General features: G+C 35.6%; 1 protein-coding gene across 6 annotated transcripts in view; it reads right to left on the reverse strand.

Moving 5' to 3' along the window:
• Positions 1-4,457, reverse strand: part of LOC137830997 (uncharacterized) — a 30,443-nt gene extending 25,986 nt beyond the window's left edge. For 2 of the 6 annotated variants that reach the window (XM_068638463.2, XM_068638462.2), the window contains exons 1-4: positions 4,222-4,457; positions 3,532-4,154; positions 3,008-3,168; positions 1,937-1,997 (exon numbers count right to left, since the gene is read on the reverse strand). In XM_068638463.2, coding sequence (XP_068494564.2) covers positions 1,937-1,997; positions 3,008-3,168; positions 3,532-4,154; positions 4,222-4,366 — 990 coding nt within the window. In that variant the 5' untranslated portion in view covers positions 4,367-4,457. Of the gene's footprint in view, positions 1-998; positions 1,113-1,936; positions 1,998-3,007; positions 3,224-3,494; positions 4,155-4,221 lie in introns of all 6 variants that reach the window. The other 4 variants (XR_016521557.1, XM_090303529.1, XM_090303527.1 and 1 more) reach the window with 4 other exon arrangements.
• Positions 4,458-27,958: the final 23,501 nt, after the last annotated feature.

Below are 27,958 nucleotides of genomic sequence, written 5' to 3' on the forward strand. Positions count from 1 at the left end.
TAAGGCTTCTAGAGGACTTCTACCAACTTTTCTACAATAGATGCTAGCATAACTTTCTCTCTAATACATTCACTATGTAACTCCTTGTTAGATTTCATCTCAAAACCAATTAGCATTAAGTAAAGTTGCCAGATAGAATATAACAAAACCGCAAAAATTGAGACAAGCAATATGGGAAATTCCAACACCCATACCACAAATGCTACTAGAACAAACAATTTACCAAAATGGGATATAGGCTCTGATACCAATTTAGACAATGGATTTGAAGTCTAAAACTGGTTTTGTAAGGATGAGTTACACATAAAATCCAATTTCTCTAAGTCTCCTAGTCCTTTAGTATGCACACTCATCCAACAAAAATTCTCTTCAACTTACTCTCTTGTTGTCTTTTGACTACACAATTTCATACTATTGGAGATCCCACATTGACTAAAGAAAGAAATGTTCAAATTATAGTATACAAGTAGGCGCGAACCCCACCTTGCAAATCAGTTCTACAGAGTTGGGTTAGGTCCAAATCCACTTTCTAAGACATTGCAACTCCAAGATAAGTCTTCGCCATTGATGAATTTTCGTGCACCAGTAAAGGTAGAATATAAACAATAACATTGTCTGAACTATGATTTGCCACCTATAATTACACATGTGGCACTTAGCACAAAAACTATAAATATTTATTCACATTTAAAAAACATTTGAAGACCTCAAAACTTATGCCACTTAACACCCTATGAAGCTTAAAATCCTCTCTTTGGTAAAATCAACAAATATATGTACATGTGATGATGTGACAAATACAAGCACTAAAGCTCCAATAGAAACAAAAAAAAACAAAAAAATAAGAGAAGTATAAGGGTTGGAACATAGACAAAAGAAGCCAACAAAACTAACAGAGGAATTGCAATGGTTTTACAATGACAAGGCGGTGGGGGCTAGATTCGCTTGACTAATGGCACCAAGAAGCAGCACATGACGAAGCGTGAGAAAGAACCAACCTTCGCAACTGATTGGTCAAGCACCGCTTGGAGAGATGTTTACAGTTTGGTGGTCCGTGCAGGAAAAGGCAGAATCTGATGGAGACTAACAACAAAGCCATCGAAGACCGTGGGCTGGGGCACCGAACAATACAGGCAAAGCATGATCAATCCACTCTAATACCAACTTTTATATGAGGAAAATAGCTTGAGAGATCTTCACTTCAATATCTTAACTTTGATCTCTCTACTTATTCAAATTCATATATATGAGAAAGAAAAAAATATGAGTTTGCCCCTAGGATTCTAGGTTACAAATAGATCTAGTACAAAATAGTTTTTGCTTAGAATATAATATAAACTACTCTAACAAAAGTCATTATTCTTATTAAGATGATTTGAGAAACACCAACAAAAAGACACGCCTTTGCCTTTTTCTATCCTTGTGATTTTTTATTAGGGTCATGGTAGGATTAAGCTTTTTTAGAAGCTAAATAACATTTGATACTTTCAAGATTTCAAGCAGAACTCAATGACAAACCCTAAATCACACTATGAACGCAATCACAACCATGTCTTGCAACACCCCTAGTCACAGATGCTCCAACCATAATTCAAAATTGCAACACGTAAACATTTTTTCATGCCTCACCACCACAAACATTGATTCACTTTGTGTTTACCGTCAACTTTTCTTCCTATGAAACTGAACCTAGAAAGGTAGCATATCTTACCGTGTTACCAGTCACATCTTTCCTTAGAAAGGAAGGTAGACATCTATAAAATACAGTAGTAGACTAATCCTATATTTCATATTACATGCTTGATTTAAAGGAGGAATGAGCATGTTCATTCATGTATCTTAACTTAATGTCATATACAAATTCTCATAATGATTTGTGTGTATTGGTGTGTGTATAAAGAAAGAGCAAAGGAGGAAAAAGCAGTTATTCAAGTACCTCACGTGAGATAAATATCTCCTTATATCCAAACTCCAAGAAAGCTTCATATGAGTAGTAACTGGGGCAAATAACAATGCATTGAAATTAGTAGAAAGAATACCAAGGTAAAATAAATGTAGAAAGGGCAACACCAAATGTTAAATTAGCACAAATATTACATAAGAACAAAGAATTCAGAATACGTGAATGTGCATAACATGAAAATCAACCTAGACCCAACATGAAACATTTAGTTCTTGAATATACAGTTCAAAGTTAGACTTACTAAAGTAACAGAATCATAATTGACTACTTGAAATCGTCACAAAATATGGTTTCTACAAAAGTAATGAACTGATACAAAAAATACTAGAACTGATTCTAGTTATTCTAGTGTTGGCATCTAGTGGTGGCCTTTTTCATTTGATATTGTTACATATATTTTAGATATATGATTTTTTCCTTATTATTGTATTTCTTCTTTATTATAAATAAGAATACATGTGTGTGTAGCACACAATAGAAACAACAATTATTTTTTGAATGGCTATAATGCAAGATTTGTTTGGTTGCATGTTATAGGAATTTTATGCAGCAACAGCAGTTATTTTTGGAGGTTGTATCGCTGAAATTGTGCAGCATAAATACATACAGATACAACCACTCTTTTTGACTGTGTGATTGTTATTAATTGTATACTTTCCTGTTTATATGTCTTGTATTTAAGTATATGTTACATTTTAAATGTTCATGAATCTTACAATTCACGACACAATTCAAAATATAAGCTCTTTGATATAGAACTTGTATCCCGATTCAACTACCATGTTTTGTCACTAATCCTTTCAACAAATACAAATAGTTTTCCCATAGTCAAAAGTTGATATATCTATTAAAAAGATTGTAGTGCCTTCAATTCGAAAAAAGTAATTATGTGATTTGACAACCACAAGATTCTAAAGTAAAAAAATATAAGCAAAATTAGTTAAAAAAAAAAATCAAAATCCAGCGACTTTATAAGAACTTTGTATGGTAAACTGCGACAAAATGTGAGAAGAAAGGAAACAAAGTTTAACATAAGAAAATCACCTATCAGAAGTCACCAGGATAACAGGCAGACAGCGCTCGTTTGCACCCAAAGCAATCATTCTCCAAATCAGACTATCATGATATAGGGGTCCACTGACTGATAACTTATCATTTACCGTGGCGTGCTTTAGAACTTCAATATTGTTAATAACCAGCTTTGGCTGCAGTTACTTGAATATATCATCAGATTGAACATCTCATGTCATGTCACTAACACTACAAAAAAAATAAAAAAATAAAAACAATCCAAAATGACTTCATAGCATAGATAAATAAGCATACAACATACCAAAAAAAATCATTTCTGGATGTATACTAGTACCAAATGCATCTTTATTATATTCAACAATTTAATTATTATGTTCCAAAACCACAACTGCAATTGCAACATCATGGTTTTGGAGATCTCAGCAACTGCAATTGAGGCTAATCCAGCCCACAATTGCCAGAAGTGAAGAGAATGGCATTCAAGAGTGCAATTTCAAACCTTGATTAAATTGAGTATTTTGCAAAACATCAAGTACCTGAAAATGATCAATTTCAGCAGCTTGTGACAACAACTCTAACAACAAGCAAGGCCAATCAGTACAAGAATGTGTCAAAGTCCTGGAGAACACACCGGTGTGATTCATATGTGAAATGGCATTGGCCCTCCACCCTTGCTGAAGCTCGATTACCTTCTTCGCGAGCTTCAGTGCTGCAACGGATTCCTTCATGTAAGAAGCCTCCTCAAAGGACAGACCATTCTTCTCCTTCTCCCCATATCCCAAAATCCGACCAATCTCCGCAGCTGTGCATTGCCCGGATATAGCCAATACGGCCCGGTCCCATAGTGCGGCAGGCGAAGCCCTGTCCGAAGCACGCGACTTGCTCTGCAGCACCTGGCGGAGGGCGGTGGTGAGACCGTGCCATTTGTTTAGGGTAGTGAATATTTGTTGGGAGCTGATGGTCCCTGCACGGACACCCTTCTCCGTCATGGACTCCAGGCAATGCTCCAGGATTTTGCGGCAGTCCGAGAGACGCGGCGGAGGGCAGGTGGAGCAGGAAGCCCACGGGCCGTGTGATCGGCCCGGGTCGTCTTTTATTGGGTCGGCGAAGTCAACGTAACCTGTGAGATGAGGGCCTCTATTCCAGTCGGGGAATAAACCTGCGTGGAAGAAGAGAGAAATGTGAAATGGTTCTTAGAGAGAGAGAGAAGAGAGAGAGAGAGATACGTTTGAGAATGAGGGTGGTTTTGCCGACGCCTCTGGGGCCGTGAAGGAGGAGGGGTTGGGGGACACGGTGGTGCTGCGCGTGGTTGTTGAGGATGGTTTCTAGGAGGGGTCTCGGAACGATTCTCCATGCTTTCTTTGCTGCCATTTTGATCTATGGGAGATGGCAGTGACTGCGTATGCTTTCTTCTGCCTAGTACCACTCTTTAACTTTCAACTCTAACAAATGTACACCAATTTCTTATTTCTTAAACAATCATCTATTAAAAACTAAAGATAAAATGATTAATAATTATCAATATCTAATTCAAATGTATACTATTAAACACTACGGAAGTACAGGTGGTATTATCTGTATATCCCTATATTTTATTTTTATTATTTATATATATTTAATATTAAAAATCAAATAAATAATTAATACTTTATGTAAGTTCTTATTTTTTAAATATTAATTTAAATTCTTAAATTTTATTATAAATTTATGTATTATATATATATATATATATATAAAATATGGATACATGAATTAATAAAAATTAAAAAATACATATACATATATAAGATGTTGCACATTATAACAAAAAATTAATATGTAGTTAAACTTTTATTTGTTATGTTAATTAAATGTTGATAGTTTTACCTATATTTGTTAATAAATGTACATAGGTTAATATATGTATTTTTTAATAAATATATAAGAAAATAGGTGTGTATAGGTTAAGAAGGTATTTTTTTAAACATCACCTGTGTATAATTATTTATTTATAATTCGCAACAATATATTTTATATTTATAAAGTTGTGTGTATTGTAATTTATTATTTATAAAGCGACATTTTTACATAACTCTAAATATTTGTTAATAAATATATAAGAAAATAGGTGTGTATACAGGTTTGTTAATAAATGTACATAGGTTAATACATGTATTTGTTAATAAATATATAAGAAAATAGGTGTATAAACAGGTTAGAAAATGTACATAAATAATATATGTATTTTTTTAAGATAACAATATTTTTTCATCAGATGTACTATATTTTTTATAGTCTAATATTATAATATAATTTTTTTTAATTTAAAAATATAATATTTTAATATAATTTAGTTTTTAAGGATTTCCTAATCTTTCTTTTTATATATATATATATATATATATATATATATATATATATATATATATATTGGTTACATACATAGATATAAGTAAAAAAAAACCTGAAAGGATAAGGAAGATTACTATTTAATTATAAAAGACAACATAACTTTTTTATTTATTTATTTTAGTTTATTTATTTATTTATTTTAGAAAAATGTGTTTGGCATGTTCAACTTTCATTGGCCATCAACTAAATGATAACTCATCAAATTTGCAAAACTACATCAATATAGAAATCAAAGACAAATAATTAAACAGTTTGAACCATACAGCAGTCCAAGATTTGCATTTCTCTAAGAACCATGGTATGATAGGGAATAATATATTTTGAGATGCAATTTGTTGGAGATCTCACATCGACTAGAGATGAGGACATTTCATTGTATATAAGTGGGTGCAAACCTCACCTTATGAGTCGGTTTTATGGGGTTGAGTTAGGCTTAAAGTCCACTTCGTAACATGGTATCAGAGTCATTTCGAGCCTATCCTAGCGAGTGTTTGTTGGATTTATCAAGTCACTCGCTATTGGTCCGTTATCGGACCACCCATAACATATATCTTCACGCACGAGTTGGTAGCCTCGGCGTGAGGGGAGTGTGTTAGAGATCCCACATCGACTAGAGATCAGGACATTTCATTGTATATAAGTGGGTGCAAGTTTGATTCGAGCAATCTCTTCTTTATCATTTCCTGCCAATATTATATCATCCATATCCATATACCAATAATGCTGTAAAAGATCCTTCAGAAGAATTAATGAACAATGAATGATCATTCATAGATTGAGTATATCCCACAGAAAGCAAAAATGATGATAGTTTGGCAAACCATTCTTTGCTAGCTTGCTTAAGGCCATATAAAGCCTTTTTTAGTTTACAAACTTTTCCTGGTGGAATAGAAGTCAATCCGGGAGGAGCAACCATGTATACATCTTCTTTCAAATCTCAATGTAAAAAAGGCATTGTTTATGTCTAATTGTTTCAATTCCCAATTATAAATAGAAGCTAAAGAAAGAAGCAACCTTATGGTGGTCATCTTTGCTACTGGAGAGAAAGTATCGAGGTAGTCAATGCCTTCTGTTTGTGTATATCCCTTTGCCACTAACCTTGCTTTATACCTTTCAATTGTTCCATCAGCCTTATATTTTATTTTGAATACCTATTTGCAACCTATGGCAGCTTTGTTCTGAGGCAGAAGAGCAGTCTCCCAAGTTTGATTTGACTCTAAAACAGATATCTCAATTGTATAGCTTTTCTCCAACAGTCATGTTTCACAGCTTCAGAATATGTGTTTGGCTCAACATGTGAAGAAAGAGACATAACAAAAGATTTGTAAGAAGGTGATAAATTGCTATAAGACAAAACAAAATTCAAAGGATATTTAAGTCTTGAAGATGTACTGGAAACATTAAGATTACAATGATAATCCTTTAAATACTCAGGTGATTTTTTTATTCTTGTGCTCATTCGGACATATGGATCTGATTCAGAACTTTGTTCTATATCATGATTTTCATTGAGGTTTTGGTCTATATGGCAACAATCTTCTTCTGAAACCTCAATTTGTGACTCACAATTATTATCACTGCTATTTTCAACATTATCACAAGGTGTATTATCACAAGGTGCAAGAATGGCTTGTGATGGCTAACTTAAGACAAATTGATCTTCAGCAAACAAAATTTGATCATTAACGTCGAGACTGTTAGTTTCATTACTAGTATCTTGAACCCTTTGGTATGGGAAAACATGTTCATAAAAGACAACATCCCTAGACACAAAAATTTCTCTTGATTGAATATTCAACAAAATATATCTTTTTGTCCCCCGTTGAAAACCAATAAAAACACATTTTGATGCTCTTGGATCAAATTTTCTTCTATTTGTTGACAAGGTGCTAGCATAACATAAAGAATCAAACACCTTTAATCCATTAAAATTTGCATCAATTTTGAAAAGCATTTCATGAAGAGAAGAATAGTTTAAAATAGGTGTGGGAAGCATGTTTATAATATGCGCAACATGTATCACAGAATATGACCAATAAATTTTAGGTAAATGAGATTGTATCATAAGAGCTCTTGCTACATCTAATAAATGACCATGTTTCCTTTCAACTATACTATTTTGTTGTGGAGTATTGACACATGATGTTTGATGTATTATTCCTTTACTGACAAAAAAATTAGTCATGAAAAATTCAGTTCCATTATCACTTCTTATTATTTTTATTGTTGTCTCAAACTGTGTTTGAACAAAAATAACAAAATTTTCCAAAACCTTAACAACTTCAGATTTTTGTTTCAAAAGAAAAATCCATGTGTACCTCAAATAGTCATCAACTATGGTCAAAAAATATTTATGACCATGAATTGATGGTATTGAGTATGGTCCCCAAATATCTACATGAATCAAATCAAAATATTTTTTTGATTTAGAAGTACTAATAGGAAAAGAAAGTCTTTTTTGCTTTGCAAAATGACAAACATCACAAACAAAAGATTTGTTATATTTAACAAAAGGAAATTTATTCTTGATAACATCAATACATTTATTTGAAATATGACCTAATCGAAAATGTCAAAGGGTTTCTAGATCACTAGCACTGACATTAACAGTATTGATGGTGTGTGTACATTCAAGGGGTTTACTTTGAAGTTTCTGGTAAGATGGGATCCTGAGTATATAAAGTCTATCTTGCGTCTTAGCGATTCCAATCATCTTCATAGATATCTTGTCCTGAATGTGACAACCATTAGAGTCAAAGGTAAGAACACAAGATAGTTTATCAATCAATTTTGCTACGGAAAGAAGATTAAAACTGAAGCAAGGAATGTACAAAACATTATCTATGACATGATTTTGATTGAGAAAAACACTTCCAGAATAATTGGCAATTACTTGATTTCCATTTGGTAATTTAACATAAATAGGATCAATTTGATGATATGAAGTGAAATAAGTTAAGGATGAACAAATGTGATCAGTAGCACCACTATCAATAATCCAAGAACTAAAAGAAGAAATAAAATTATTATCTGTTTGATTGGAGGGATTGGAGGGAATAATAGAGACATGATTATAAGCATTGCCATTGGATTTGGTCTATTGTAAAAGAGCTAACAATGTTTGATACTGCTCAGGAGTAAAACCAATTTGTTGAGACTCCACTTCTGACTTTGAACCTTCATGATTCTGCTCATTATTATTGAAATTTGTATTTTGAAAAACTACATTAGTATGACTCTAATCATGATTCTGATTTTTAAACTTGAAATGAGGTGGAAAGCCATGATTTTTATAGCATGTATCAATGGTATGCCCTGTCCTTCCACAATGACTACAAATTTTGGAAGTATATCCTCTTCCAATGCTTCCTCTTCCGTATCCAACACCTCTGCCATAGGTTGTAGCATTGTTTTTATAACCTCCTTTGCCAGTAGCAATCATTGCCTTGTATTGATCACCAAATATTTGCCTCTTTTGTTGTGTAACAAGAGAGCAAACTTTATTCAAGGATGGCAAAGGGTCCATCAACAGAATTTGAGTTCTCACAGTCGAATAATTATCATTTAGCCCCCTTAGAAATTTGATAATCTAGTCTTGTGTTTTATATTTAGAAACATTCACAAGAGTATTGCATTTAGAGGCACATGAAGAAGCAGATAGCGGGCGAAAAAGATCAAGTTCATCCCAAAGAATTTTTAATTGAGTGAAATAGTTTGTAATAGTCAACTCACCTTGTTTAAAAGAAGAAATCATCTCCTGGATATCAGAAATACGAATCATGTCTCCTTGTGAGAACCTTTCCTTGAAATCATTCCATATGTCAAAGGCATTGTCCATACAAATGATGCTTTGCGCGATGGATTGAGAAACAGCCTTGAGAATCCACGAAACAACCAACATATTGGCTCTCTGCCATGTTGGAAACAATGAGTTGGTACTGTTGAGAGCTTCTATAGTTCCATCAATGAAACTTATTTTGTTCTTTAAATTAGGCTCATTTGAAATGAACGAGACCAATGATGATAATTTGGTCCCTCAAGAATAATAGGGACAATAAGAAATGAGGGATTATCTGATGAACTAACATGGTAAGGTGAACTAAGATCTTGTGAGGGATCATCAACTTCACCCATGAATAAATGTAGCAAGCAGAGCTTTGATGATCAGAGCTTCGATACCATATTACAAAATAGAACAGAGATGAACAAAAGGGAACAGAGATGAGCAACCTCACCTTATGAGCCGGTTTTATGGGGTTGAGTTAGGCTTAAAGTCCACTTCGTAACACAATTTGTTCTATACATATAAGTCATGTGTTTTCAACTGCATAGTTTAACCATTAGACTCTTTCTGGATATAAGAGCACCTGAAGTAGAATAAAGTACATTACGCAAGTTACATAAGTAAATCATCATAGCACAATCTTTGTACTTAGAATGCAATTATCAAATTTAAACTTATAATTATAAAATAAAAGAACTAAATACTAATTTACAAAATAAAAAGAAAAATGTATATTCGTGTGTATTTTACTAGGATACATAATCATTCTATAAAAAGATGTTGTGATGATTTGTCCGCAAGCTAACACATCACACATGTTAAGGGAGTGACCACCCCTCTTCTAGAGAGGCATGTTCTAGTGGGTATTCTATCCAGAAGGACCCTCCAAGTTGTTGTCAAAACATTTGAGAACACTTTAGATTGTCATAATTGCTTGAACAAGGTATTGTGAGTACTGCAATCATGATTTGCGAGGTGCATATAAACTGATCTAACAGAGAAAATTTTGAGGCATCGACTCCCCACATATGGAAATCCCTAACCTCCTTATTCAAGCTGACCCTAGATATCATCTTCAACATATCATCTACTTGTTCCTCTTCCCATCGGAACCTGACTATCCTCAAATTCAACCTCCACCTCCATACAACGTTCTCCCACCCTCCTTCCTCACCCATCAATTTCCTTTGGTCTAAAGAAAAAACATACAACCTAGGGTATAAAGATTGAAGAGAATTACCACCACACCGCACATCCTCCCAAAATTTAACATTGTCTCCTTTTACCACTTTCCACTCTAAAGCTCCTTGGAACCACCACACTTCATCCTCCTCTCCACAACTTTTATACATATCTCTCCACCACCTTGATTGCAACTTCGAACTTAACGGGCCTCGACCAACATCTCTACCATATTTCGATAAAAGAATATATTTCCACTTCCCTTTTCCCTCAGATAATAACATCCACTTCCACTTAGTCAGGAGGGCAACATTTAACTTTCTGATATCTTTAATACTCAGTCCACCCTCCTCCATAGGTTTACACAGGTTCTCCCAGCTCACCCACGATATAGAACTCTTCTCCCTTCCCCAACCTCACATAAATCTCCTTTGGATGCTTATAATATTATTATACACTGACTCTGGTGCTTTAAAGAAGGACAAATAGAACAAAGGAAGAGAAGAGAACACCGATTTTACCAGGCATAGTCTTCCAACCAAAGACAAAAAATGACCCTTCCAAACACTAAGTTTAACACTAATTCTACTCACAATTGGTTCCCAAAATTGCTTCATATAACACTACATGTTCTTATGTTTTGGACCACTTACCAAATCTGCAGGATACCAGATAAATCACAAAACCATAACATAGTCTTAGGTGTAGCATATCAACAATATCCCATAATCCACAGTATTTCTTTTTATCAACAATAAAAAATAAATTAATAAAGTATTTAAAAGATACTTTAATTCTTATAAAAAAATTAATCATTGTAACTCATTTACGAATTGAATCCTTCATATATTTTTTTTATCAAAAATACGAAAAAAGACACATATCCACAAGTCCATATAACTAAGCCCAAAATAACATTCATTACAATAAAATCATGAAATAGCCAATTTTAGAGACAAAAAATAATTAGTTTCTATATTAACTAAATTAGAGACTATTTTAGAAACTAAAAAAAAGTTATTGGTTTCTAAATTAGTTTCTATTATTGATAAATAGTTTCTAAATTGGTATCTAATTAGCTACTAATGTTTTAACTACCAATTATTTAAATTGGTAGCAAAAAACTTGGTAACTAATTTACAAATTATTAATCAATAATAGAAACTAATTTAAAAACCAATAATTTTTTTAGTCTCTAAAATGGTCTATAATTTAGTCACTGTAGCAACTAATTATTTTTAGTTTATAAAATTGATTTTTATTTAATGATTTTCTTATGGTGATTTCTATAGTATTTTTTATCAGTAATAACCAGAATTCACAATGATATGTTACATATACTAAAGATAAAAAAAAAGATAGAAAAGAAAGTGGACTTTAGACTATGATTTTGTTTTATTAATAAAAGAATAAAATTAAGAAATTAGAGTATTTGAGAGATATATCAACTCTTAAAAAATACGGATAAATATACTCCTCTAACCTCATACCCAAAACTGAAACCCAAAAGCTACAAAAAAACTAACATTGAAAGCACCAACATAAGTGCAAAAACTTAGCAATTCTCAAGAGGAGAAAAAGGAGAACATTGCAACAACGCCACCTTTGGAGAGGGTCTGCACCCTTCTTTGTTACCTCCAACCAAAAACTAGGTTGTTCCTCTTTCATCATAACATACACAAAATCCCCCAAGATCTCTTTTGTCATATGAATTCAAAGAAGAGCTCCAAATCCTCTCTTTGAATTCTGCCATTTCATATTCTTATCGTCCCTCATATGAATATGTCTTTTCTGCAAAGTAAACACAAAACCTTACCCAACTTATTTGAAGGCAAGGCCAAGGGACAAAATTAGAGTAAAAAAAAATTGCATTTTCGTATTTATTGACAATCAAGGCTCAAACCTTAATCTTTGCTAAACACCTAAGTGTTGCAACTAAAAATGTAATCAATAAATATACATATCATCTTAATTTGAAGGTTGTTGGTCATAAAGACTGTCAAGAATCAAGTGATGAAAGTGATGAAGAAACTCTTAACTTGCTAACTAGAAAATTCAACAAGTTCTTGAAGAAAAACAACAACAAGAACCAATCTTCAAACAGGTATAACAACAAGAAACTCAATGATTTTAATGCTAACAATTATACCTGCTTTGGATGTGGTAAACAGGGCCATATAAAAGCTTATTGCCCCAACATTGAAAGCAAAGAGAGAGGACCAAGCAAGAAACTTGAGAAAAAGGGCAAAACAAAAGGAGCCTACATTGCTTGGCAAGATAATGATGCTTCTTCCTCAAGCTCATAATCTAATGGAGATGAAAAGGCAAATATGTGCTTGATGGCTAAGGAAGAATCTGACACAAGTAGTGTAAATTCCAGCACTTCAATCAATTTTGAAAATTACAACCAACTTCTTGATGCATTTAAAGAAACTCATGAAGAAGCTTATAGGCTGGCCCTTTTGAACAACCGCTTGAAAGGCATGAATAATTGGCTGGAAAATAGAGTTCAAGCATTGGAAGAAGAGATGAACAATTCTAAAAATGATTTTGAAAATCTTGAAATGGTTTACAAAAGCTCTTCTTGCAAATGTGACTCTAGTTTTTGTAAAAATTGTGAATCTCTTGAAAAAAGTCCACTATCTTGTAAAAACTGTGGATAAACTTTCAAAAGGCCAATCAAACTTTGAAACAGTTCTTGCATCTTAACATTGTTTTTTTGGAAAAGTTGGATTGGGTTTTAATCCACACAGCAAGAAGATATCTGTTTCCAAGCCTTTTTCAAGTTTTTTTTGAAAAACAACCGATTGAAAAGTCAAAACAACTAGTTGTTTCATGCTTTTACTGTATGAAGAAAGGCCACTCTATTAGATTCTGCAGAGTTAGGAATTTTTTGTTCCCAGGGGTGTTTTGAAGTGGGTTCCTAAGAATTCTAAAGTTCCTAATGCTCAAAATGTTCCTGTTAATGCCCAATGACCCAAATTTGTAAGGGAACCAAATCTTGCTTCTTGATTTTGTTTCTTGTAGGGTTCTTTGATGGAAAATCAACATATATGGTACCCTTGGAAGTAAAGAATCATGTTGATGTGAAGGATGAAGCTTCAAGAGAATTTCTTGAAAGTCAAGTGACATTCTTAACTTATATACAAAGGCTGTATTAAGAGAAAAATTCTCAAAAGCTAAGAACATGTGTTTTCTTACTTCCAAATTTGTATATTTTTTTTGCTCAATATTAAATGAAATCTTAATTGATTTCTTCTCTTGAGTAAATTTGTGGTGAAACATCTTTATGCAAAAGGTTATGTGATCAACACTATGCAGTTTCATCTCTGTCAAAGTTTATTTGTTTATGAAAACTCTCAATGGCTGTTATAGAAAAACAACCGATTGTTTTACCTCTGGCAACATTGTATTAAAGTTGTTTTGAAATTCAGTCATTATTACAGCTGTTGCTTTTCATTCAAAGTTGTTATAGGTCAAAATTACATTTATTATGGCTTCGAATACAATTTGTTTGGGAGTTGTACTCGACAGGAATGCTCGGGACCTCAGTCCAAGCATTTGGCTGTGGTCAGCTTAGGTTTGGGCCAGAAACGGGTCATGGGCTCAGCCCAATTTCATTGGTAGGCCCGATGGAAAATAATTAAAGTAGAAAAAATAATGAGTTTGGTCAGATGCTAATATAAAGTTGTTAGTTAAATATAATACGTGTTAATTTGTTAGTCAAGTATATATGTTAATATATGCAAAGTTGTTAGTTAAATAAATATATGCATAAAACCGTTATTTGAATATATAGAGATATTATCTAAAGTGGTGAGCACCCAAAAATAAAGGTGCACAAGATTTTCTTCTGTTATTAGCATTGTGAGTAAAGGTACCCGTAAGCAAAATATTATTTCTGTTATGCTTTCAGTTGAGATTATATTCTCGTGAGAGAAAGCTGTAAAAGGGATAACTATAAAAGGGATTTGAGACCCCCATAAAAGTTATGCTGTTTCTGAGTACTAGAGACTGAAACTGATCATTATTTTGTATGCTCTCACTGACTTGATCGTCAGAGTGTAATCAACAGGTAGAGCCCCCTCTGTCTCAACAGAGCGTTGTTCCAGTGCACCAAGAAGAGACAGATTAGAAGCGTAGCTTGCTCATCCCGTCAACCCGAAATCAACTGGCAAGAACATTTGGCGCCCACCGTGGGGCATGGTAAAACTTGATCCCATCTGCATTCGTGATTGAGCTTTCTGAGGTGATGAGAAACACAAGGCAAGGCCCGCAAGGTTCTGAAGGAAGTGATGCCCCCGTCTTACAGTAACTCATGGATGCCATGAGGGCCCTGCAAGAAGCCAACGAGGACCACAGACGAGAGAAGGAACGGATCCAAGAGTGGATCCAAGAGGAAGCTAGGGCTGAGCAGGAGAGGCTATGAGTAGAAGCCAGGGATGAGCATGAGAGGTTACAAGTGGAAGCTTGAGCTGAGCAAGAGCTTCTGCAGAATCGCTTGATGGCAGAAATTGAGGCATCTCGGGCAGTAATGGAGGGGCACGTGCAAGCCAATGAGGAGTTGCGGAAGACCAATGAGGAATTATGCAAGAGCCTGATCCAACGTGCCCAACGTTCCACCAGGGAGCGATCTCTAAGCTTGCCAGCGAGGAGTAGTCCCAAACCATTCTCGAAGAAGATCATGGACGAGCCTTGCCAGCTCATTACATCACACTGAAAATCGCCTTTTTCACGGGGACAGAGGACCCTGAAAATCACCTTACGACATTCAACGCTCAGATGATTATCTTAAGAGGAACGGATGCCATGCAATGTAAAAGGTCCTTGGGCACTTTTATAGGTACAACCCTACAATGGTTCAGTGGGATACCTGTGTTGGAATTGTAGGCCTTAAACAAGAGGGGGTGAATTGTTTTTAAACGTTTTTAAAAAACTTTGAAGGTATAGAGAAAGCCAATGAAGAATAAAAGCTAAAAGAATCAAGATGTTCAGGATACAAAACTGATTTGGTTGATTTCCAGAATATCAACCTATTGTTTATGCGATTCAGCCGATTGTTTTTATCAGCAGTTAATAAAAACAACTTAAAACATATATAAGTGAGATCAGGGAAAGAGAGAATCACACAAACAAATTTATACTGGTTCACTCTTACACCAAGAGCTACATCTAGTCCCTAGAAACCACTGGTATTTCACTATGCAATCAAGCACATATTACAAACCACACACAACAAAGAAGTGATCTTGAACCCCTCAAGAACACACACTTCCTTTGGCACTCATAACACACCACAAATCAGAACACCCTCTGACTCTGTGCAACAATAGTTCTTTATAGAAATACAAATCAAAGAGATAAAAGGAATGATCACACCTGATACAAATTGAATTGAAAAATTACACAACAATCATATTCCACTCTTAGACAAGTCAAATCAAAGTTTGATGTAAATCTTGGAGAAAAAATTATTTCAAAAGATTAATCTGATGTATTACTACCAGGAGCGTAAAACAAACTATTTAAACTCCAAAAGGCAGTTAAAACATTTAATGAAGAAGACAAATCAGTTTTAAATCAATTAAAAAAGATTTACCAAACTTAAGAAATTTTGTTAAGAATTTTAAAAAAACAATCGATTGAAATGTCGAAACAACTAATTGAATTGGCTTGACAACAAAGTCAACCAACTTCAAGCTTTGTCAAAACCTGTTTCAAAAACACTAAGTGTAAAACAACCGATTGAAACGATAAAATAACTAGTTGTTTTTCAACTTCTTTTTAAAACACTCTTTTTCAAAAGGATTTTATTTAAATCAACTTTTAGATCCTAACTAAGAATGGATTTAAAATTCAAACTACCTAGAACCCAGACATACAAGCAACAACAAGCCTTCAAGCAATCCATACAGATTTGGAGACACCAAAGCTCTTGTTCAACAACCTGATGGCCATATTACCTCTTTTTCTCAGTTTTCAACGATGTTTAGAGAGCAGTTCTCCACCAACAAGGTTAAACCCCCAAGGATATACGACCTCTTCGGTGTGAGGCAAAGGGATGGAGAGTCGTTGAAGGATTACCTGAATAGGCTCAATGCACTTACGGTAAGACTTCAAACACATGATGAAGATATGATGATTACTGTTTTCAAGCAAGGGATCATGACGAGACCATTAAGTGACTTGTTAATCAGAAATCTAACAGAGACGTTTTCTGAGGTACAAGAACGAGTTGTCGCTCACATTGGAGCACATAAGGTTGTAGACAGAAAGAACAATAACTTGTACTTAAGGCAACCTAGGTCTAAGGAAAGCCCCCGAGCTTGACCCTTGCAAGTCAATGAAACCTCGGCCGAGAAGAGAACGAACTCGAGGTACGTGCCATATGTAGCCAAAAGGGACGAGCCTAAGACAAAGGGTAGGGAGGAGTCAAATACTTGGCCAAAATTCTGAGTATCCTACAAAGAGTTGTTGTGTATGCCAGGGGTAGCAGAAAAGATAAAGTTTCCCAAAAGACAGATCGAAATCTAGGATCATTAAGAGATGCTTGGTGTGAGTTCCACAAAGAATTTGGTGTTAGGATTGATGACTAAAACAAGAGGGGGGGTGAATTTTTTATAGAAGATTTTCACAAATACTTTCTTTAGAATGAATCATTAACAATCAACTCAGATAAGTAATTCAGAATGCCAATCAAATAGTCAAACAGAAACTGATATAAAAAATTCAATCGGTTAAAAGCACGATTTAACCGGTTGTTTATGACAGCGAAAATATCAAACAGTTATGGAGAAAAAAGATAGAGAGATTTATACACAAGGTTTATACTGGTTCACTCAATCCCTGAGCTACATCTAGTCCTCAGTCAAACCATTGAGTATTCCACTATGTAACCAATCACAGATTACAAACACACACCACAAAGAGGTGACTTTGAATCCCACAAAGCCTACTCACCCTCTTTGCACACAACAAACACCTCAAGCCAGAATCACACTGACTTTACAAGATTTTACAAACAATTTTTCATAGTGTAAATTGAACAATTACAAGAAACTAAGAAAGGGTAGAAAACACCTGGAATTACAATACACCAGAACCCTATTGATCAATTCTTGAATCACAGCAAAGCCCAAAGGCAATTTTGCTAAACTTGGAAAAACACCTTTTCACAAACAGTTGGTAATCTCTCTTTTTGATCTCAAATCAGAGTGTACAACTTCTCTCTTTTATCAATCTTTTAAACATTTAAAAGAAGACTATATTTATAACACTTGAAAAGCTACCGTTTAAGGCAGATTTAAACAACTGAAACAGTTAAAATAGATTTTCAAAAAACTGTTATGAAAACAGACATTTAATCGGTTGAAACTGCGATTTAACCGGTTGAATGGTTTTAGCAGTTATACAACTGATTCAAAAAATAGTTTCAAAACTCTTTTGCCAGCTAAGTGACAAACAACCGATTGTCTCTACACTTTAATCGGTTGTGTTTCCCTTTGCATGGAAAAATACTTAGTTCTTTAAAACAGATTCAAACAAGCTTTGTGTGAGAATCATGACTGATCTTACAAAGATTCTAAACCCCATAACAAAACCTAAACCTAAAACATAACACAACTTCAGGTCCAAGAGGATTTGAAACATCAAAGTTTCCCATATTCAACAATCTCCCCCTATTTGATGGAGACAAATCCTTGGGATGCTTTTAGGAATGTTCTTTGTTTAGAATCTGTTGAATCTTGAATTCATTGAACAAACACAAGGTAATCTAGTCCAAAACAGATATACACCATACATCAGTTTTCAAAAAAGCAGAGTTGTATAAGAACAATCGGTTATTTCGCAGAGATAACCTGTTAAAATTATGTAAAACAGAAAACAACAGTTTAACGCAGTCAATAATAGCAATGTTCAAAACCAGTAAACACAATTAAGAACAATAAAACACCTAACAATACTTCTCCCCCTATTTGTCTCATCAAATGGACATTATGGTAGGATTAAAAACAACATAAGGAAAAGAGAAATTTAAAAGTTAAGTTAAAAAGAAGGACTATCCTCCCTTTTAAATTGCAGTTCCAGAATCTTTCTCTAGACTTCTTCAATTTGTTCATCAAGAGTAGAAAATCGAGTGTCCATGTTGTTGAACTTTGACTCGCACATTTCATGTAGGTTTCTCTGATTGTCAGCAAATGTGTCCATTCTATTGATCATTAGCCTTTCAAAAGATGACATGTTTGACATCCTTTCTTCCATATTGATGTTATGATGTACACCTTCTTGAGTTTCAGTAGCATGTTCATCTTGCATTGCTGCTTCTTCAGGTTCATCACCTTCATTAGTTCTACTTGGGCCAGCTTGATCACCATCCTTGCTTACCCATCTTCCACTAATCTTAGTAAATCCCATCTTACTTAGGGATCCACTATTGATCTCACTGGAGGGCTTGATTACTTCTGCTAACTCTCCTTCTATATCCACTTCAAAATAATGCAGAAACTTAGAAATCAAAATAGCATAAGGATAATGAAACTCACATAACCTCATAGCTTTTTGCATGTGCTCTTTGATTGTGTGAATCCAATTGATCTTTACTTTGTTCATGATACAATAGATCAAGAGAAGATCTTCTTCAGATAGAGTTGAATGGTTGCTCCCCCTAGGTGTGAGAATCCATGAAACTATGAAGACCACAAGCCTTTCATCAAGCTTTAAATCACCAACAGAAAAATTCCTCACTTTGGAGTGGGGATTCTTGAGACAACCTTTGTAAAACTGAATTTTGTTCAAATCTTCCATTATTCCAAGGTTTCCCCTATTGATTCTTAGTCTAGAAGACTTCAGCCCGGTCACAGCAAACCATACCTCACTTGTGATTATCATATCTACACCTTTAACATGTGAAACAAGTGAGTGACCATCAAAATGAAGGTTAGTGTAAAATACTTTCACCAAATCTGGATATGTGTTTCCAGTAAGCTCTATGAATATTTTCAACTTTTTTTCTTTGAGAATGCTCCTCACAGAATCCAACTTCCGTTGTTTCATCCATGTGAAGGAAACAACTTTTTGTGTATTCACATTCTTTTTACTTGTTGATGAGATTGTTATCACCTACAAACCATCCTTCAAGCTTTCCAGAGCTTTTGACACCCCTTGATTTCATCCCTTTTTGCAGAGGGAGGAGTTCCAGCCATTGCTTAATTCAGAAACAGTTTTTGCAAAGAAAGATTTTAGAAAGAGGTAGAAATAACAATTTTATATTAACCAATATTTATGTGTGAAACTGCAGCTAAATGCACTAGGTTTTATAAGAGAGAAAACCTGGTCAAAGCTGGTTGTATTCAACATAGAAAATGAATCAAATCTGAACCATAAAGCTGACATAGTCAGTCAAATCAGAAAGGTACAGATTCACATGTGATATTTGACCAAACATTAAAGACATTTTTTATTTTCAAGATATGGAGATATCTGATCTATTAAAAGCAAATGTAATAGAGTTAAACTGTATTCAAATATCCAATTAATACACTTTTTTCCATACACGTCACTGGTTTTAACAGAATCACAAACCAGAATTTAAAATCCAAAAACAGATTTGTCCAGAGCTTATCAGATACAAAATAATCGGTTGTTTCGAGGAAACAATCGGTTAAATTTCTGTTCTGAAGAAAAAATTTCAAAAACACATGTTGCATATAATCATTATGTTTTAACATGTTTGCAAGCTATTAAATATATGAAGAATAGATGGAGCACGTAGGAATTACATATTGAAACATAGAGTAACACATTGAATTGAATATAAGCATCAATAGTTCTCAACAAAGAATGAGAATTTTATTCTCAGATTTCAGATTTTCTAATTACAGAAAGTTCAAGAAACCAACACAAGACTTTGATAAGTTGGCATGTACAGAATAAGTCCTTGCTGATCCTTTCAAGAGAAATCAGAAATCTGCAAAATAGAACTTTGTCAAATCTCAAGATTTAATCCCTTGAAGAATTTGGGACCTTCAGTGTTAGATTTATCTTTTGAATTTGCAATACATCTAGGAATCCACTTATAAATGCCTTTAGCTATAAGGGATTTACGGAACCTGCAGTACCTGACAGAATGACCTTTCTTCATGCAATAGAAGCATGTAACAACCAGTTGAAACGATATTTTAACCGATTATTTTTCTGGAAAATTTGAAAAAGGTTTTGTAATCTTCTTTTCTTTGCTTTGAGGGTAAAACCCCAAACCTGCTTTTCCAAATACACATTTCTGTGAAGCTAAAACATCTTCAAAATTGGACTTTCCAATTGTAAGCTTGTCCAAGGTTTTCAAAAGGTAGCAAATCTTCTTTTCAAGAAGTTCACAATTTTCACAAGCTTTTATCTCACAACTGCAAGAAGAAATTTTGTAAATTAAATCAAGATTTTCAAAATCTTCTTTTGTCTTGTTTAAGTCTTCCTCTAGAGTCTTAACTCTATTTTCCAACCAGTTATTTAATCCTTTCAACCGGTTGAGAGAAAGTGCCAATCGGTTGGCTTCATCATGAGTTTCATAAAAAGCATTAAGCAATTGATCATAGGTGGTACCTTTACTTGATGAAGTAGAATCCATGCTACTTGTTACTGATGCTAGAAGGCAAGATTAGCTTCCTCATCATCTAAAGAACTTGAGAATGAGACATCATTGTCAACCAATGCTATATATGCTTTCTTAGCTTTTCCCTTTTTCTCCCTTTTGAAACCTCCCTTTTCTTGAACTTCATTGTTTGGCATTCAGACTTGATATGACCCTGTTCACCACAACCATAGCAAGTATACTTATTAGAATTGAATTCACTAGGTTTCTTTGAATCATACCTTTTAGAAGCTTGTCTCTTTCTCAAGAATTTGCTGAATTTTCTTGATAGCAAACTTGTGTTCTCTTCTTCACTTTCACTGGAAACTGGTTGTTGTTTGCTAGCTTTAAGTGCTATGCTCTTGTTATGCTTGTCTTCACTTTCTTGAACAACAAGCCTTTGAATCTCAATTTCATGCTCTCTTAGTTTTTCGAAAAGAGATGCCACAGTCATTGAGGTGAGATCCTTTGATTCAGAAATGGCAGTAACCTTTGGCTGCCATATTCTATCAAGACACTTGATTACCTTGATGTTAAGCTTTTCTTCATCAAACTTCTTACCAAGACTCATAATATGATTCACAATATGAGAAAAACTTTTCTGCACATCACATATGGATTCTCCCTTTTGCATTCTAAAGAGTTCATACTCTTGAATCAAAGCATGCTTCCTAGCTCTTTTTACATTTGTTGTGCCTTCATGTGTGACCTCCAAGATGTCCCACATTTCTTTAGCATAACTACATTGTGAAACCTTGAAAAACTCATCACAGCTTAGAACAAATGTTATAATATTTTTGGCTATCCAATCAAATTTAACTTTCTTACTTTTTGCCCTAGTCCACTCGTTGAAGGTTTATCAACTAAAACATCATCTTTCTTAACTTGAGGTACAAAAGGACCATTTTCAATTGACTCCCAAATGGCTTTATGAGTTGAGTGTATAAAACTTTTCATTCTCACTTTCCAAAATTGGTAATTAACTCCACAAAACAGTGGTGGCCTGTTTATTGATGCACCTTCCCCAAAGGGCATTTTATCAGCCATCAAAAGATTTTCAAAAAACAAAGACTTGAGTAACTTTCAAGAACCTAACTCTTGATGCCAATTGTTAGGATTGATGACTAAAACAAGAGGGGGGTGAATTGTTTATAGAAGATTTTCGCAAATACTTTCTTTAGAATGAATCTTTAACAATCACCAGATAAGTAACTCAGAAAGCCAATCAAATAGTCAAACAAAAACTGATATAAAAAATTCAATCGGTTAAAAGCATGATTTAACTAGTTGTTTATGACAGCGAAAATATCAAACAGTTATGGAGAAAAGAGATAAAGAGATTTATACACAAGGTTTATACTAGTTCACTCAATCCCTGAGCTATATCTAGTCCTCAGTCAAACCACTGAGTATTCCACTATGTAGCCAATCACAGATTACAAACACACACCACAAAGAGGTGACTTTGAATCCCACAAAGCCTACTCACCTTCTTTGCACACAGCAAACACCTCAAGCCAGAATCACACTGACTTTACAAGATTTTACAAACAATTTTTCATAGTGTAAATTGAACAATTACAAGAAACTAAGAGAGGGTAGAAAACACCTGGAATTACAATACACCAGAACCCTATTGATCAGTTCTTGAATCACAACAAAGCCCAAAGGCAATCTTGCTAAACTTGGAAAAACACCTTTTCACAAACAGTTGGTAATCTCTCTTTTTGATCTCAAATCAGAGTGTAAAACTTCTCTCTTTCATCAATCTTTTAAACATTTAAAAGAAGACTATATTTATAACACTTGAAAAGCTACCGTTTAAGGCAAATTTAAACAACTAAAACAGTTAAAATAGATTTTCAAAAAACTGTTATGAAAACATACATTTAATCGGTTGAAACTACGATTTAACCGGTTGAATTGTTTTAGCAGTTATACAACTGATTCAAAAAACAGTTTCAAAACTCCTTTGAGGCTGACCAGGAAGAGCCAAAAGGAGAGGTCGCTCTCAGGGACCAAGCACATGAGATACCGATCGATGGAGAGCTCAACACTATATCAAGAGGATTTTTAGGAGGAGGAAACTCTACTTCCAAACGTAAGTGATATGCGCGAGAAGTGATGTCCCTTAAGGCAAGGAGACCTGATCATCCCCCAGAACCCACTCTCTGCTTCGTGAGATGACCTGGAAGATGTGGTTCCTCACGAGACTGATCTGGTGGTGATATTTGTTGTCACCATAGGAAGGAAGGCGCACAAAGTCTTGATTGATCAAGGGAGCTTGGCTGATGTGATGTTCTGGGGAACATTCACTAGCCTACAGTTGTTCCCTGACCTGCTGAGGCCATACGATGGGTGCTTGGTCGGCTTCGCGGGAGACCAGGTAGAAATGCGAGGGTACATTGAGCTAAGGACAACCTTCTCTGACGACATTGCGATCAGGATGATCATCGTCAGATACATCATTATTAACGCGTCCTCCGCTTACAATTTGCTTTTAGGGCGACCTTCCCTGAACATATTGGGTACGATGGCCTCAATAACCCATATGAAAATGAAGTTTCCCTCTTCTGAGGGAGGAGTGATTACCATTAAGTCCAACCAGAAAACAGTGCGAAAGTGTTACGAGAGTAGCCTAAAGAATAGAAGAGGAACTTACGCAATCACTGTTCATGCAGAAGAGCCAGAATGGATTGTAGGGGCAGAAGTCGTCAAAATGAGGCGACTTGTTCCTGCTAGAGAGGTTCAAGAAAGGGAGATAAAAGGGAAGAACTTTAAGCTCGACACCTTGTTGGGAAAAGAGCTCAAAGATAAGATAACTCATGTAATATCAGAGAACATGGGTGCTTTCGGATGGTCATCCGTAGACATGCCTGGGATAAACCCAAACTTCTTATGTCATCAGCTTACCATGGAAGAGAGAGTCAAGCCTGTGGTCCAAAGGAGAAGGAAGTTCAATGAGGATAAGCGCCTCGTCATTCGAGAAGAGACTCGGCAACTGTTGGATGCTAACCATGTGAGGGAGATCCAATACCCTGAGCGGCTGGAAAATATTGTGTTGGTAAAGAAGGCCAATGGGAAGTGGAGAATGTGTGTCGATTTCACTGATCTAAACAAGGCGTGTCCGAAGGATTCGTACCCCCTGTTGAGCATAGACTCCTTGGTGGACAATGCCTCAGGTTTTCGATTGTTAAGTTTTCTGGATGCGTTCTTGGGGTATAACCAGATTCGTATGCACCCGAAGGATGAAAGCAAGACAACCGTTATGGCCGAGTTTACTAGCTATTGCTACAAGGTCATTCCCTTTGGCCTTAAAAACGCTGGCGCTACCTATCAGAGACTGATGGACCGGATCCTCGCCCCGATGCTTGGGCGAAACATATGGCGTATGTAGATGACATGATTGTCACGTCAGAAGAGAAGGACCAACATATTGTTGACCTGGAAGAGGTATTTAAAATAATAGCAAAGTACAATTTGAAGCTTAATCCAGATAAATGCGTATTTGGGGTGGAAGCTGGGAAGTTCCTTGGTTTCTTGCTAACTGAAAGGGGCATAGAGGCAAACCCTGGCAAATGTGCTACAATCATAGGAATGAGAAGCCTGACCAATATGAAAGAGGTGCAACAATTAACTAGGCGCATGGTCGCCCTGTCTCGCTTCCTGTTAGCCAGTGGTGATAAGAGGTATCCTTATTTCCAATGCCTCAAGAATAACATCCGTTTTTGTATGGACCAAAGAATTCAAGGAAGCCTTCACCAAGTTGAAAGAGTACTTGGCCAGTATCCCTGTTCTTGGTAAGCCAATCCCAGGTACCCCTGTTCGTCTTTAATTTACAATTATAGATCGGGAAATTAGCTTGGTCATCTTGCAAGATCAAGATAAGGTCCAAAATCCAGTCTACTTTGTGAGTAAGGTACTGCAAGGACCGAAACTCGGTATCAAGCTATCGAGAAAGTTGTCTTAGCCGTGGTATTTACAGGTCGACGAGTTTGCCACTACTTTCAGTTTCACCGTGATTGTGATGACTGATATGCCCATTCGCAAGGTTCTTCAGAAGCCCGATATAACAGGTCGGATGGTCCATTGGGCGGTGGATTATCTGAGTTTGACATATAGTATGAACCTAGAGGGTCGATCAAGGGTCAGGTATACGTTAACTTCATGGTATAACTTTAATCTTAGAACACCTAGCCCGATCTCAATGATTTCTAGTGGATTCTTTTAGTGGATTGATCCTCTAATCAGCAGGGGGTGGGGATGGGGTCATTTTGGAGGGACCAAGTGGGTTGTGGATCGAGCAAGCCTTGAGGTTCGTGTTCAAGGCGAGTAATAATCAAGCTGAGTGTGAGGCCTTGATAGCAGGTATGTTGCTAGTCAAGGAGTTGGGAGCTCGGAGTTTGTTGGTGAAGAGTGACTCATTGCTTGTCACTAGGCAAGTCACAGGTGAGTATCAGGCCAAAGATCCGTATCTAGCCTCATATCTCATGTATGTAATGATCCTGAAAGCAACTTTTTCTTTGTTCGACCTCGTTCATGTTCCCAGAAAGCAGAACTCTCGAGCAGACCTGCTATCTAAGTTGGCTAGTTTAGGGAAGGGAGGTCGACAGAGGTTAGTATTTCAGGAGACATTGATGTCGCCCAAGATAGCTGAAGGAGGACAAACCGAGGGCAGCCACGTAGAGGTCTTGGGGGTCAACTTAGAGAAGGAGAGGAGGCATCGATCGATGACTCAAGAGACCCTGAAAGTCGTCAGGATAACTACCTATGGGTTGTTGTGGGATGAGTTTCTTGAGTTTTTGGAGGTCAACATCACAAAGTGATACAAACCAAGTAGTTGTGAAGATGACCAAGGAAGCAAAAGACAAAGCACATGGCGAGTAGTCATCTTAGCAAAAAATTCAAGACCCCACCAAGGATCTCATGGACCCGACCAGAGGAGATGGGCATAAACCAGAGCACCAATTGTTCCTCCTTTTGATCTTCTTAAGAGATAAAATATGTTGTAAATAATTTTGGGCTCACTTTAGGGGTGCAAATAGCAAAGATAGGCTAGAATAAGGTGCCTTTAGCATAATAAGGGGTGTAAGTATAATTTTAGCTTGTTCCTAGCCCTTTAGGAAGGCAAATTAACCTAGTTTCTAGAAAGACAAGCCTAGGGTGCGGGTTTGACTTAGTCAAACCCTAAGGCTGTCCATTTTTTCCCTTTTCCCATCCTACCCCTCTTGCTTGTTTTCCAAGGCTCCTTCATCTATAAATAAGAGGCCTACCCATTGTATTTTACAAGTTGAATTTGAATGAAGTAAAGAAACTCTACACAAATTGTGTGAGCTCTTAGTAAGGCTTATGTCCTCTTAGGTTTGAGGTCTTATCTTTAGTGGTTTTGGGAAGCTCTCAAGTGGCGGCCAACACACTCATCTTGGAGCACATCACATTCCAAGTGGTGTGACATTTCTCACCCACCATCATAAGTTTTCTCATTCCATTTCTCCATTCCATTTTATGTGTTTGTCTCTTAGTTTCTATTCTTTGTTGCTCTTGGGTTTCGCTCATAATCATGAGTATGGTGCATCATTTGGGAGGCCATGACCACCATTGATGTTAACCTTGTGCCCTTTTCAATTCCGCAATTGCATCTCATTCTCACCATATCTTGTTTTTCATCTTTGCCTTTGTGAAGTGAACTTTCACACTTACTTAACCACTTGGTTAAGTTCGTGTCCAATGGGAATCTTCCTTGGGTCCTCATCTTTAATTGTTAAAATCCCAATCTTAAGTAAAAGTGTCACCATAAATGAAAACATCTAAAAATCAACTCACATCAAGAATGTTTGGAATCATTGCAAGGAGGGCGTCCTTCAAGCCAGCGACGATGGCAGATAGAACAAACAACGACAATGGTTTTTTGTGAAGGAATGTTAGGTTTTGCGGTAATAGGGTTTGCGGAGTCCGAGTGTTTGCATGAGAGTGAGAGGGCGCGAGAATGAGGGTTTTGCGAGAAGAGTGACGATGAAAGTGTGCGAGAGTGTTTGCGGTGAGAGTGAAAGGTTTTGCGAAAAGAGTGAAGAGTGAAGACCGAAGGGTTTGAAGGTGTCGTGAGTGAAGACTGAAGGGTTTAAGGGTTTCTAGAGAGTGAGAGGTTTTGTGAGTGAAGAGGGTTCCAAAGAGTTAAATTGATGAGGTTTCGAAAAAAAAAATTAACATGAGGAATGGTATGGAGGAAGGAAAACGCGGGAGAGTGTATATTTTGAAGGAGAATTGTGACAGAAGGATAATTGTGGCGGTTATTAAGATGTTGTATCATACAAATACTTATGACGGTTATTAATAACCACCATATTAAAACCGTCACTACATACACGATTTTTTGTAGTGTGTCACGTCTACAAAATCCCCATGCCATATCCACTTTATATAATTCTTCAAGAAACCATCACAGAGAACATATTCTCTTATCAACCTAATTTCTAATCATCTTCCATTCACACAATTAACACATGGACAAAAGTATCTTCCATTTACAACTTCTACATTCCGTTGAGCAAATTGTAGAAATTCTTCGACGTCATTTTCATACACATCACTGATACGACTCTCATTTATCCAACTCTGATTCATGACTATGTAATAGAAAAACTAATCTATCAATATCAACTATTTTTTAGTTGATGTAAACAAAATACAAATTGTCGAGGGTCGATCATCCCTGAACCCAATACCAAACCGTTCAACATATAAAAATTAAAACAAGACTATATTCCAAACATAATACATTATAAAACACATTACAAATTGACGAGGATCGATCACCCCCAGACTCAATACCAAGACGTTCAACATAATCCAGTATGTTTTAAATACAAATAAAACTAATCATCTATATAAATAATTGTGAACTAAATTAATAATTAAATTTAAAATTAATGTGTTTGAAAATAAAAAAAAATTAACCTAGAGCGTGAATTGATGAGTTGTGGCG

Source organism: Phaseolus vulgaris, chromosome 6, assembly GCF_051622355.1.
Source record: "Phaseolus vulgaris cultivar YP4 chromosome 6, ASM5162235v1, whole genome shotgun sequence".
NCBI classification, from domain to species: domain Eukaryota; kingdom Viridiplantae; phylum Streptophyta; class Magnoliopsida; order Fabales; family Fabaceae; genus Phaseolus; species Phaseolus vulgaris.